Source organism: Harmonia axyridis, chromosome 2 (genome assembly GCF_914767665.1).
Source record: "Harmonia axyridis chromosome 2, icHarAxyr1.1, whole genome shotgun sequence".
NCBI lineage: Eukaryota > Metazoa > Arthropoda > Insecta > Coleoptera > Coccinellidae > Harmonia > Harmonia axyridis.
The window spans coordinates 23,049,532-23,064,887 of record NC_059502.1 but is presented as its reverse complement, the minus strand read 5'-3'; the positions used below and the strand labels follow the sequence as shown (position 1 = coordinate 23,064,887).

At 34.3% G+C, this 15,356-nt stretch overlaps 1 protein-coding gene across 1 annotated transcript; it reads left to right on the top strand.

The window, feature by feature from the left end:
* The first annotated feature begins 775 nt into the window (after positions 1-775).
* On the top strand, positions 776-13,739 carry LOC123672468. Its single transcript, XM_045606563.1, has 3 exons — positions 776-1,141; positions 6,902-7,128; positions 13,612-13,739. Exons 1-3 carry the CDS (start codon positions 1,032-1,034, stop codon positions 13,701-13,703), a joined length of 429 nt encoding a protein of 142 aa, XP_045462519.1. The 5' UTR covers positions 776-1,031; the 3' UTR covers positions 13,704-13,739.
* Positions 13,740-15,356: the final 1,617 nt, after the last annotated feature.

The following is a 15,356-nucleotide window of genomic DNA, read 5'->3' as shown; positions in this document are numbered from 1 at the left end:
CACCAGGTGGCGTAGCGCTTATCTTGATTCGCCTATCCCTCCCCAAGAAAAAAAAGATCTACGCCCTTGGTTCACAAGAGTCGAGAATTGAGAGAAATGTCAAATGTAAACGATGTATGCGCCATCTGAAAAGCCCGCGATCCCTCTAAATCAAGTAGGTATAAATCCGAAAAATCTCCCGTTTTGTCTGAAAGTTTTACAGGTATAAGTAGACACACCAGGTATTATATGCATCTTAAAGTAGACACACCAGGTATTCTATGCATCTTACAATAAATCAAGAGAGTTGACAGGCAGCCCACCGTTGTTCCATCACAGACTAGTAATCTGTGGTTTTGCCCCTTTACAGCTGATTATTGTCCATCTCATTCACGTTACCGTAAGTCTCTCTCTAGACTCCTTCCATGGTTTTATTAATTCTATGATATTAGGTCTATGCATTGAACTTGTATTATTAATTCTATGGGTCTATGCGAAGAACCCTGTTCAAAACTAATCGGATAAATAAACGTCCAAATTTTCCTGTTTAGTGTAATCGGTGATTAGGCCACATTGAACGTCATTTGACAGATGTTGCAAGAGAAATCAGAACGTAATCAATGTTTAAATTTTTAATCACCGATTAGGCAAATGGTGCAACTGGCCCTTAATGTTCGCACCTAACACCGCACGCTCCGCACTCGTGTGGATTTGCCGAAAGCAGTATTTGACGTGTGTCAGTTCAGTTCTGTCAATTGTATTCTTATTCTTATTTTCTATGGTTCTATGTCCCAATTCGCCATTTTTAGATTAGTTTGTTTATGGTGGTAAAATTGTTTTGTTATTTCTTCTATCTACTTATCTATGATTTGTTCGTGGAGACTTGGAGAGTGTCGTGGATATAGTATCTTTTTACTTTTTTAGTCGGTAAAAAAAAAACAAGCTTCATGCTATAGTGCACAGTAGAGATAATACAAAACAAACAGTTCTCGATTTGTAATTGTAAATATTTATTTTCACAATTGAGAATTTACGAAGTGTTGAAGTCAGAAATGGAAACATACCTGAAAATTTTCCCAGATGAAAATAACCATCACAGAGTAAAGATGGAAATGGGAGAAGATGATGATAGCTATGAAAAAGGAAACTCATTTGACTTGGAGTGAGCATTCATTATTTTTTCTTGATACTATAGGCTAAATTTTAACTTTTTTAACTTTCACTTTTTTCATTGTGAAAAAAGTTATTTCTAGAAAGAACATGGCTTATTGTCTCTTCAGTTGAGTAGATGTGTTTTTGTGAAAGTTTTAATTATTATTATCCCGACTTTTGACTATAGGCGTAGGATTTCTCCTCGCTAAGAGGAACATTCACTCAATCCCAGATATTTAAAATATCAGAAGGGTAGAGCTCGGTCGTGTCCGGTCCTTGTGGTCCCCCTGGTTCTCGTCGAACTTCTGGTCCTCTTACACGCGATCCTTGGACCTGTCCTTCGCTTCCTAGGAATTTTCTCACCGTCCTTGCGGTACCTAAAAGAACAGCATTTTGCATTATATTGCATATATACTCACTAAATCCTAGTTGCTTGATATTTCTCCTGAGATTTTTGGGTACTATTCCTGTTGTTGAAATGATAATTGGAATAGTTCTCGTTGATATCATTCCCCACTGGCGCTTTATCTCAAATTCGAGGTCCCTATATTTTGAAATTTTTTCGACCCCTTTTTGACGCATGTTGTTGTTATTAGGTATTGCCTCGTCGATGAGTATTGCTGCCTTTTGATGTTTATCAACTAGCAATATATCTGGCCTGTTGTGAGGGACTGTTTTATCAGTCAAAACTGTACGATCCCAGTACAGTTTATAGCGTTCGTTTTCCAGGATGGTTTCCGGTCGTTACTTGTAGTATGGCACTTTTTCAGAATGAATTAGTGTTAATTTAGTTGTCATTTCTTGGTGTAGTATCTTTCCTACTGCATCGTGTCTCTCTTTATATTCATTTCCTGCAAACATTTGACATCCTCCTGTGAAATGATGGATTGTCTCATTCGTTGGACACCCATAACGGCATCGATCGTCAGTAATAATTCGATCCTTTATGATATGCTTGCAGTAATTTCTTGTTGAGATCACTTGATCTTGGATGGCTAAAAGAAATCCTTCCCTTTCTGGATACATCGCACCTGATGTGAGCCAATAGTTCGACGCTTCAATGTCGACATGATCCTGGTTCACCTCGTTGAAATGTCGTCCATGTAGGTGTTTTCTCTCCATCTTTGCAGTTTTTCTTGGATTGTCTGGTGGTTGTATGACAATTGCTCCTTGTGCAGTTGTAAAGGTGTTGATTCGTCTGCTTCACACAGTACTTTGTAGATCTCTGACATGCTTGATTTGTCTTTGAAGTATGTTCGTAGGCATTCAATTTGCCCATGGGTAAGTTCCATGATGTCTAGCAGACCTCTGCCTGCTTTATTCCTCGGCAGTGTCGTCCTCTCAATGCTACTTTTCGGATGGTGCTTGTGTGCTTTCGTCATCAAGGTTCTCATTTTGCGTTGCAGGTTTTCTATATCTGTTTTGGTCCATGGAATGATACCGAAAGAGTATGTAAGAATTGAATATGCATATGTATTGATAGCTCTCGTCATGTTCTTGCTGTTGAGGTTTGTTTTCAAAATTTTGTTGATTCTCCTAATGTTAAGTCAGTTGTTAAGTCTTCCTTCATCCATCGCTTCTATCTCCTGTCCATTGGAGAGAGCTATCAGTTCATCTTGGATTTTTCCACGCACTACGCTAATTAATAGTGCGACACTTGTCCAATCCGAATTTCATCCCCTCGTCTTCTGAAAAATTTTCCACCAGTTTGACCATAATCTGCAAGTGGTTTTTGCTGCCTGTTATAAGTTTTAGGTCATCCATGTATAGCATCTCCAATGATTGAGTGCAATAGTATTTCTATTTCCTTTGACATTGAAACCTTTTTCAGTAGCATTCAGTTGTTTAGAAAGGGGGTTCAGCGCCAAGTAGAACCATAAGAGACTCAATGAATCTCTTTGGAAAATTCCCCTTTTTATTGGGATCTCTTTAGTAGTTATGTTCGCTGTAGAGAGTTCGATATTCGTTCTCTAGTTGCACATAAAATACTTCAGAAAGTTTAATGTAATTGGATCGATCTTGTATATTTCCAAAATTTTTGTCAGCCACCCATGTGGAATAGAGTCTTCTTATAGTCAAAATATGTCATAAAAAGATTTCTGTGTTTTTTGAAGGCTTGGTTGCATATGATGGAATCTATTATCAGCAGTTCCTTCGATCCTAGTGCATTCTTGGAACATCCTTTCTGCTGTGTTGTCATTATATTATTTGTTTCGCAATGTTTGTAGATACGAGATGCTGTACATGATGTGATGATTTTATATATTGTTGGTAGACATGTAATTGGTCTGTATTTTGATGGATCCGCTGTGTGTTGCATATCCTTCGGTAAGAGGTAAGTGGTCCCTGTTGTTAAACATTTGGGCATTTCCGTTGGATTACTTATAACACCATTTATGGTTTCAACTAGCCTGCCGTGTATACACCAAAATTTTTTCAACCAAAAATTGTGGATTCCATCTGGGCCGGGTGATTTCCAATTGTGTGCATTTTTCACTATTTCATGGAATTCTTCTATAGAAACTGCGTTATGCGGCATTTGTTCTATTGTCTCACAGGATTTCTCTTCACTTCTCATCCAATCAGCCTGGGAGTTGTAGGGGGTTGGTGTAGCCAGTTGATCTGTCCAAAAACTCTCAATATCCTCGATTGTTTAACATTCTATAGAATTTTCTTTCGGAGTTTTCAAAAATCATATTATCCTGTTTTCTTCTATAGCTCTCATTGTATCTTCTGAGTCTTTCGGAGTACACACTAAGTTTTTGTTTCAGTGTGTCTAAAATTTGTTGAGCATTTTCATTGTTTGGATCATACGTTGTATGTTGCCGGTGACGTTTCATTATTATATTCACCATTTTTTGTAATTTTCTAGAAGGCGCACCTTTTGCAAATTGGGTGAGCCTCCCAATATCTTGGCGGATGCTATGAACTTTGTCTTCTAGCCTTTTTTGCCAATGTGGTTTATTTTGTTGTTTTTCTCTGGCTGGTTGCTGACTTTCAGGTTTTGGCTTCACACCTAGCTCTGTTGCTATTGAAAATGCTGCACAGTATATGATGAGGTGTTATGATTCGAGATCATGGTAGTCAGAAAGATACTTGGGTATAATCTCCTTGTTAGTCATGACCAGACAATGGGATAGTTTCTTGGATGTCCTCAATCTTGGCAGAATCCGTCGTCTCAATGGATCTGTGCCCTCAAAATCTATAACGCATCTATTCATTGTGGCAAATAATCGCTCCAGTAGTTCTCTTTGGTCTTCTTCTGGATTTTCGACGGGTGCATCATATATATTCCGTCGTTGAGCATCACTTATTGCTATCACATCTGCGTTGTTTTGTTCCTCAGAATTCATTTGTGCATTGATGGTTTTCAGCACAATCGTAGTTTTTTTCAATTGTCGTTTCGTTGTTAGTGAGGCTCCTATTCTGTAGCCTCAGTTGGACTTCATTTTTTATGATGTTAAGTCTCTCATCGGGTACAAGTTTATTTCTCAATATGACCCGGTATTGGTCGGCTACTCTTTGCTCAGAAACTTGGAGTTCGGGATAGTTTCTGTGGAATTCTGCAAATAATTTTGGCCGGTAGCCTATTTTATCCTCTTCCATATTAGTCACTTCATAATAAATGCGCATGATCGTTTCATTTATCGAACTTGTCCATTTCATGCGTCTTCTTGGTAGACCTTCTTGGGTGAGTGCTGGTTGGGGATCCTGCGCAGAACCTTCAGCGGTCGGAGAAACTCGTGTTATTCTTCTCCTAGAATGTTGAGATTGTGGAGGCGTAGCATTTTGTTCGACAGACGCCAGTCTCCTTAGCACTCTGCCACCGACGTCCCGCATACTGTCATGTCCAGCGCCGGCTCCAGACACGCCCTGACGAACCTCAGGTAGCGGCTCTATATTCCTATTCCTCAAATTCACCATCATTCATGGGTTCCTCCGTGTCGTGGGGAGACTGCCTTTGATCGCTTTTTACAATCCGCACAGCTACGGTGGGAGAATTCTTGAGCTGCTTTCCACATGGCTTCGTCCGTTACCTTGGACAGGGACCCTTCGACAGGTTTCAGCTTCCCGGGTCAGGGAGCTCCTGGAATCTGCAGTGGGCAGGAGTCGATTCAACTCTCCTGATAGGTGATTCGCTATGGATTCACCTACCGCTACCCGCATTATTATTATTATTATTTCTACACTGATCTTAAGTCTTAGTCTTATGGCTGGTTTATGCACCATTCTTAGGACTAAGAACTAAACCTAAGAATTAAGTGGCGTTTATGCACTCTCTTGTTAGTTCTCAGTGAAGGAAAGCGCACGTGCTCAAACTACTTTCTATTTGTTCTATACTTTGATGTTTGACATTGATATTGATTGTGAAAAAATTAAATTAATTTTTTTTTCAGATACACCGAATACTTTTCATGGATAAACACGAATAACGAAGCATAAAACGATAGAAACTGGTACTCGTTAATATTGAAATTCTGTGCGGCGCATGCAAACTTCATTATTTTAACTAAGAGTTTAGTTCTTAGTTGTAAGTTGATCAACTTTTTAGTGTTAGTTCTTAGTCCTATTATTATTCTAATAAATCTTGTGGGTTTTGATTGGGCTCTTGTGATGATTCTTTTGCAGTATCTATGTTTTGTGACAAAAGATGCTGACTTATTTCTTCTTCTTTGATACACGTTTCCATATTTGAAATCTCCACAGAGTACGCTTGTTGAGGCACTCTTCTTGTATTCGTCGTTTTTTGCGCTGTTGTTCCCTTGTAACTGACTATTTTGTTCTCGTTCTTTAGCTCTGACAGGACTTGTTCCAATTCCCCGGGTTTGGTTTTGAGAATTATATCTCTGGACATAGAAAATTTCGTATTCCAAATGGACGACATTTGTATTCTATTTGTTTCATTGTTTTCAGAATTGAAATAAAATAAATTTGAATATTCCATCTTCTTGATGTCACTCATCTTGGCTGAAACATTTCTGTTTAATATTTTGGTTGGTTTGTTTGTTTTGGTTTTCGATGTTTGGTGTTGTTGATTATTTTTTGTTGACATGGCAGATGTCGAATGTTCTTTATTTTCCTAATCAATTTCCTTTGGTGAAGAAATGTTTTGATACATTACAGGATCTTTTATTAATTGGGGTTGATTAAATACGATATCAGCAGATTTATTATCGTTTTTTTTTGTTTGTATCTGTGGCGGTTTTAGGTTGACTTTTTCTTTTGTCTTTTACGCTTTGAATCTCCCTGGTTTCTAGGTACTTCTTCTCCTGAAGAGGTATTAGTAGAAGTGCCGTTGACCTGGGACATTTCTGATAGTTCAAGAACTATCGAAGACTGCGGGCAAGCAGTAATCAGCTTAGAAATTCTGTTTAATCGAATTTGTTTACTAATAACAAAAACAATTATTCACATGTGCTCATCATGAAGGTTCAACACGAATTTTTTAATATTATTTTCTCTATTTCGCAATAATTCAAAAACACTACACACACAGATACAAGATCCTAATTCTCAAAATGTATTTATTTTGAAATTGTGTAAATTAGATCTTGAAGATTTCAATAGTTCCTATGAAATAAAGGAAAATAGGATGTAGTCAAGCAACAATACTTTTTACAAAAATGTCAAACTTTGTTAAATATTCCATTGAAAATTCGATTTTTTTAGAAGAACACTTTCGTATGAAAATTTCCAGTGTTTGTTGAAATTGTTGTATCTTCCAATCTCTTATAATTAAAAAAATGTTACAATTATTTTTTGGTTCTAGTTTTCAGTACACAACTGATGGGGGGCATATTGAGGATAAAAAGACTGAAATCATTGATATTGTTCAGCATTACACTGATGATAATGGAATAAGATCATCTTTGAAATATGAAACAGGCGAGTTTTCTTTCAACCAGAAAAGCAATCTTGAAGGACATATAGGTGCTGTACATTTGAATGAAAGGGAACATGAATGTCTCTTATGTGAGTTTGCAGCCAATCAGAAAGGTAACCTCAAAAAGCATATAGATTCTGTCCATTTGAATAAAAAAGAGCATAAATGTCACTTATGTGAATTCGCAGCCAATAAGAAACATGACCTCAAAAATCATATAGATTCTGTCCATGTGAAAAAAAAAAAACATAAATGTAACTTATGTGATTATGCAGGCAATCTGAAAAGTTACCTCAAAAAGCATATAGATTCTGTCCATTTGAATAAAAAAGAGCATAAATGTCACTTATGTGAGTTCGCAGCCAATCAGAAACATGACCTCAAAAATCATATAGATTCTGTCCATTTGAAAAAAAAAAAACATAAATGTAACTTATGTGATTATGCAGCCAATCTGAAAAGTTACCTCAAAAAGCATATAGATTCTGTCCATTTGAATAAAAAAGAGCATAAATGTCACTCATGTGATTATGCAGCCACTCAGAAAAGTACCCTCAATAAGCATATAGATTATGTCCATTTGAATAAAAAAAAACATATATGTCACTTATGTGAGTTCTCAGCCAATCAGAAACATGACCTCAAAAAGCATATAGATTCTGTCCATTTGAATAAAAAAGAACATAAATGTCACTTATGTGATTATGCAGCCAGTCAGAGAAGTACCCTCAATAATCATATAGATTCTGTCCATTTGAATAAAAAAGAGCATAAATGTCACTTATGTGAGTTCGCAGCCAATCAGAAACATGACCTCAAAAGTCATATAGATTCTGTCCATTTGAAAAAAAAAGAACATAAATGTAACTTATGTGATTATGCATCCAATCTGAAAAGAGTCCTCAAAAAGCATATAGATTCTGTCCATTTGAATAAAAAAGAACATAAATGTCACTTATGTGATTATGCATCCAATAAGAAAAGTAGCCTCAAAAATCATATAGATTTTGTCCATTTGAATAAAAAAGAGCATAAATGTCACTTATGTGAGTTCGCAGCCAATCAGAAACATGACCTCAAAAATCATATAGATTCTGTCCATTTGAAAAAAAAAGAACATAAATGTAACTTATGTGATTATGCAGCCAATCTGAAAAGTGTCCTCAAAAAGCATATAGATTCTGTCCATTTGAATAAAAAAGAGCATAAATGTCACTTACGTGAGTTCGCAGCCAATCAGAAACATGACCTCAAAAAGCATATAGATTCTGTCCATTTGAATAAAAAAGAACATAAATGTCACTTATGTGATTATGCAGCCAATCAGAGAAGTACCCTCAATAATCATATAGATTCTGTCCATTTGAATAAAAAAGAACATAAATGTCACTCATGTGATTATGCAGGCAATCGGAAAAGTACCCTCAAAAAGCATATAGATTCTGTCCATTTGAATAAAAAAAGAACATAAATATTACTTATGTGATTATGCAGCCGATCAGAAAAGTAACCTCAAAAAGCATATAGCTTCTGTCCATTTGAATAAAAAAGAATATAAATGTTACTCATGTGATTATGCAGCCAATCAGAAAAGTACCCTCAATAATCATAAAGATTATGTCCATTTGAATCAAAAAGAACATAAATGTTACTTATGTGATTATGCAGTCAACCGTAAATTTCACCTCAAAAAGCATATAGATTCTGTTCATTTGAAAAAAAAAGAACATAAATGTGAGTTTGCAGTCAAACAGGAAAATAACCTCAAAAAGCATATGGATTGTGTGCATTTGAATAAAAAAAGAAAATAAATGTTACTTATGTTATTATGCAGTCAACTGTAAAGTTCACCTATAAAAGCATAGAGATTCGGTCCATTTCAACATAAAAGAATTACTTATGTGATTATGCAGCCAACCGGAAAGTTTACCTCAAAATTAATATGGATTCTGTCCATTTGAATGAAAAAGAATATAAATGTAACTTATGTGAGTATGTTTCAAGCATGTAAGAAACTCTTAAAAGACATAAAACATATCCATTTGAATGAAAATTCTTAGAGTAAAGAAAAACATAGGAGTGGCCTTAAACGTAAATAGCGTTATATTGTAATTAGTTGCATCAGTAAGATGATAAACTGAGGTAGGAAAACAAGAAACCCGCAAAATTGACAAATAGGGGTGCAGTAAACCTTCCACTGGCGTGGTTAATTGTTTCTTAGTAAGGATTATTATTACAAAATCGATATTTAACTTGAATATAGAATATAAGTGAGTTATTATATTTCAAAATGAAAACTATCAACGTAGCGGAGACCGAAGCTAAAACGTCAACAATAAAGAGGATATTGCGAACAACTGAAATGAAGACCACTAAGAATAATGGTATACATACTGGCGGACAGACATAGAAATTCTATTATAAAAGAGAAGTGCTAAGTGGACGATGTGGTCAGATGTATAAGGAAGAGGCGAAGAGAGTGGAACCAGCATGTGGACAGAATGAGCCTAGACATGGCTAAGATCATCAGGGACAACAAACCCCTCGGAAGAAGACCCATTAGATGACCACCAAAGCAATTGTGAGATAGCTGGCAATCCACGTCACAGGAGACATACACCAGAGAAAGCAGGCGGTTCGTCTTCTCAAGAAGAAGAACAAAATGAAGACTTGCTAATTTCATAATTTTTTCGAGAAATAATTTCCATTTTATGAGTTATTTTAGTAGATTTCTTATGAAAACAATATACAGTAAATAAACTCTCGTAAAATACAATGTTTTTGATTAATTAGTAATAAATTAATATGGAATTGCATAACCTTACCTCATTTCTTACATAGTTTCAATAAAATGAAGAATTTTCCAAGATGAATATTACCTGCGATCAGATTCTTACATAGACTTATAATAACATGGACTAGCCCTCTGCTCGCACCGCTTTGCAGACCATCAAAGAAAGAGAGGTGTTGGGAAGGAAGGAGTTATTAATGGCAACACATGCGAATTTACTATGATAATAACACGTTTTTAATTTTTTTTTTTTGGAGAAATATTGAGTTTTTTGCATGACTTGATTATTGAAATGGCTATGGGAATAAGGCGTTGTTAATGAGAAATATTGAGTTATTCCGATAAGAATAGTATTGAAAAAGCTAAATGAATCACATTTAGGAACTTTATGGTACAGATTTTCATGATATCTAAAATGTCTTTCAGAAAAAGGTGAATTTCATTGAGTGCTATAAAAGAAAATATTTATTAATTTCTATTCCACAGGTTTTAGATAGCCCAGTATATCAATAATATTATAGATAATTAATAGGTGTAACTGAACTTAAGGGATTTCAAAATTTGTGATAAATAAAAACACAAAAGAAAATTTATGACATTTTCAAAATTTTATTATATATGTTGTCTTCAGAAAAAATAGCCCGAATATTTTTGAGAAATTGACTGAGGAAATAGTGAGTGTTATTGGGGATGAAAGTGCTATTTTTTTCCTATCAAAGAAAACAATTCAGCCTCACGTTCTAAAAGTAACAACTTCCTTTACTCTGACGGTTTAAAAAAGTACTGCAAATTTTTTACAAGGGGTTATTCTATTACTTTTTATCATCAAATATGCAAGAACATATGAAAAAAAAACATAATAAATATCAATATAAAAAATTATGATTAACATCTGATGGAGAGGTTCGAATCAGAGTTTCATAACTCGAATAACATGATCAAAAATTCATAACTCCGGATCTATAAAGGGTAGAAATTTGCTGTATAGTATTCATTATTATTGTAGTAACACATGTTTTTAATATAATAATTTTATGGCCCCTTCCTTCAAAACTTTAGTTCCATAGGGATTAATATAATAGTCCTCAGTTTGGAAGTGATTTACTACCTATTACGGCTGTGGCAGAAGGTTTTTTGTCTTTACTCCATATAACCATCACCCGTTTCTTTTAATTTCATGGAAATCTGTGAAAATATTCAATAAAATAAACGATAAATCACTTCTTGTTTTCTTAACTATGAAATGTCACGTCCAATCCTTTTTTTGGATATAACAACACAATTATAAGCTACACACGAAGCAGACATACTTAAAATTGTTTATAAGTACTAAAATAAACAGAAGAATTACAAAAAACACTTAGTAAATCGTTACGGAATCCGTTATCTCCACAAGAAAACGCATATAATCAATTCACGAAACCAATGTTTTGCCATTAAGATTTCTATCCTTGCCACAATACATCGATATCAATGGTCTCTCTCAGTCCATGTTATTAAGTGCTTTCCAGCCAACGTCAGGAGCTCCTCCCCAGCAAACACAAATAAGTATCATAGATATAACATACACATTGCAACGTTCTATAGGTGCTTTCCAGCCAACGTCAGGAGCTCCGAAGCGCACTTGTAGTGTTCCAAATTCAATTGAAGGTCGACATATGCTTTTATAAATTTTTGTAGCATTTTGGATGGTTATACCTTGTTTTTATATGTAAGTTTGCCAAAGTATTTGGCTCTAGTGATAGTTTTCTTTTTTACTAGTTTCGTTTGCAGGTTGAAATTCAGTTTATTATCAACCTGTACACCCAAATATTTCATTGAAGTAGAAATTTTTCCCTTTGGAATCATTCATTTTGTTGCATCCATTAAACCAGTTGTTTTCTCTATACTGATGTATCATATCTCTTTTGAAGTTTGAAATTGTTTATGAAATGTTTTTTGGTATGTAGCTGTTAATGTTACTATAGAGTATTCTAAATGTAAATTTGCCTATTAACTTCGTTGTTTATTGGTTCAGTTGGTGAAGGCTCCTCAGGATCCTCCAGATCAAGCATCAGAATGTAGAATCAGTTCCCCAAGAAAACAACTGTTGTGTCTTTATTGAATTGTCTAATAAACTTTTGTTTCAAAGTAACTATAAGTTACTTTCTGTCACTATATTTAGGATTATTTAACTTTCTATTATAAATATTCATTATTTCATCATGTTCTGTTATTGGAGCATAGATCCAGCTTGTGTTTTTTGAGAGATCTTCTATTTCATTTGTTTTTTCATTAAGTGGCTTGACATTAGCGTTTGAAATACCTTCCATGGGTTTTTTGGATGTTTCGGACATTTAATGAACCATGCCATATGGTCTTCTGCGCCACAAGACAAGCACTTGGGAGCATTATTGGTTTTGTACTGAGACATATTATGTGGTCCTTGTCTTTTCGATCATTTTGGTGAATTTGTGCAAGAATCTGTTTTATGGTCGAATTGTAAACATTTGTTGCAAGGTATAGGAGTTGGGTCTGGAGGATGGCTGGGATATACCAAATAGTGTTGATTAATGAAAAAGAATCCATTATTCCAAAGTGCTTCAAATGATTCAATTTCACCCATAATTATTCTAATAAATCTTGTGGGTTTTGATTGGGCTCTTGTGATGATTCTTTTGCAGTATCTATGTTTTGTGATAAAAGATGCTGACTTATTTCTTCTTCTTTGATACACGTTTCCATATTTGAAATCTCCACAGAGTACGCTTGTTGAGGCACTCTTCTTATATTCGTCGTTTTTTGCGCTGTTATTCCCTTGTAACTGACTATTTTCTTCTCGTTCTTTAGCTCTGACAGGACTTGTTCCAATTCCCCGAGTTTGGTTTTGAGAATTATATCTCTGGACATAGAAAATTTCGTATTCCAAATGGACGACATTTGTATTCTATTTGTTTCATTGTTTTCAGAATTGAAATAAAATAAATTTGAATATTCCACCTTCTTGATGTCACTCATCTTGGCTGAAACATTTCTGTTTATTATTTTGGTTGGTTTGTTTGTTTTGGTTTTCGATGTTTGGTGTTGTTGATTATTTTTTGTTGACATGGCAGATGTCGAATGTTCTTTATTTTCCTAATCAATTTCCTTTGGTGAAGAAATGTTTCGATACATTACAGGATCTTTTATTAATTGGGGTTGATTGAATACGAAATCAGCAGATTTATTATCGTTTTTTTTTTGTTTGTATCTGTGGCGATTTTAGGTTGACTTTTTCTTTTGTCTTTTACGCTTTGAATCTTTCTGGTTTCTAGGTACTTCTCCTCCTGAAGAGGTATTAGTAGAAGTGCCGTTGACCTGGGACATTTCTGATAGTTCAAGAACTATCGAAGACTGCGGGCAAGCAGTAATCAGCTTAGAAATTCTGTTTAATCGAATTTGTTTACTAATAACAAAAACAATTATTCACATGTGCTCATCATGAAGGTTCAACACGAATTTTTTAACATTATTTTCTCTATTTCGCAATAATTCAAAAACACTACACACACAGATACAAGATCCTAATTCTCAAAATGTATTTATTTTGAAATTGTGTAGATTAGATCTTGAAGATTTCAATAGTTCCTATGAAATAAAGGAAAATAGGATGTAGTCAAGCAACAATACTTTTTACAAAAATGTCAAACTTTGTTAAATATTCCATTGAAAATTCGATTTTTTTAGAAGAACACTTTCGTATGAAAATTTCCAGTGTTTGTTGAAATTGTTTTATCTTCCAATCTCTTATAATTAAAAAAATGTTACAATTATTTTTTGGTTCTAGTTTTCAGTACACAACTGATGGGGGGCATATTGAGGATAAAAAGACTGAAATCATTGATATTGTTCAGCATTACACTGATGATAATGGAATAAGATCATCTTTGAAATATGAAACAGGCGAGTTTTCTTTCAACCAGAAAAGCAATCTCGAAGGACATATAGGTGCTGTACATTTGAATAAAAGGGAACATGAATGTCTCTTATCTGAGTTTGCAGCCAATCAGAAAGGTAACCTCAAAAAGCATATAGATTCTGTCCATTTGAATAAAAAAGAGCATAAATGTCACTTATGTGAGTTCGCAGCCAATCAGAAACATGACCTCAAAAATCATATAGATTCTGTCCATTTGAAAAAAAAAGAACATAAATGTAACTTATGTGATTATGCAGCCAATCTGAAAAGTTACCTCAAAAAGCATATAGATTCTGTCCATTTGAATAAAAAAGAACATAAATGTCACTCATGTGATTATGCAGCCAATCAGAAAAGTTCCCTCAATAAGCATATAGATTATGTCCATTTGAATAAAAAAAAACATATATGTCACTTATGTGAGTTCTCAGCCAATCAGAAACATGTCCTCAAAAAGCATATAGATTGTGTCCATTTGAATAAAAAAGAACATAAATGTCACTCATGTGATTATGCAGCCAATCAGAAAAGTACCCTCAATAATCATATAGATTCTGTCCATTTGAATAAAAAAGAGCATAAATGTCACTTATGTGATTATGCATCCAATAGGAAGAGTATTCTCAAAAATCATATAGATTCTGTCCATTTGAATAAAAAAGAACATAAATGTCACTTATGTGAGTTTGAATCCTATCAGAAAAATCATCTCAAATACCATATAGCTTCTGTACATTTGAATAAAAAAGAACATAAATGTAACTTATGTGATTATGCAGCCAATCTGAAAAGTTACCTCAAAAAGCATATAGATTCTGTCCATTTGAATAAAAAAGAACATAAATGTCACTTATGTGATTATGCATCCAATAAGAAAAGTAACCTCAAAAATCATATAGATTCTGCCCATTTGAATAAGAAAGAACATAAATGTCACTTATGTGAGTTCTCAGCCAATCAGAAACATGACCTAAAAAATCATATAGATTCTGTCCATTTGAAAAAAAAAGAACATAAATGTAACTTATGTGATTATGCAGCCAATCGGAAAAGTTACCTCAAAAAGCATATAGATTCTGTCCATTTGAATAAAAAAGAACATAAATGTCACTTATGTGATTATGCAGCCAATCAGAGAAGTACCCTCAATAATCATATAGATTCTGTCCATTTGAATAAAAAAGAGCATAAATGTCACTTATGTGAGTTCGCAGCCAATCAGAAACATGACCTCAAAAAGCATATAGATTCTGTCCATTTGAATAAAAAAGAACATAAATGTCACTTATGTGATTATGCAGCCAATCAGAGAAGTACCCTCAATAATCATATAGATTCTGTTCATTTGAATAAAAAAGAGCATAAATGTCACTTATGTGAGTTCGCAGCCAATCAGAAACATGACCTCAAAAATCATATAGATTCTGTCCATTTGAAAAAAAAAGAACATAAATGTAACTTATGTGATTATGCAGCCAATCTGAAAAGTGTCCTCAAAAAGCATATAGATTCTGTCCATTTGAATAAAAAAGAACATAAATGTCACTCATGTGATTATGCAGCCAATCGGAAAAGTACCCTCAAAAAGCATATAGATTCTGTCCATTTGAATA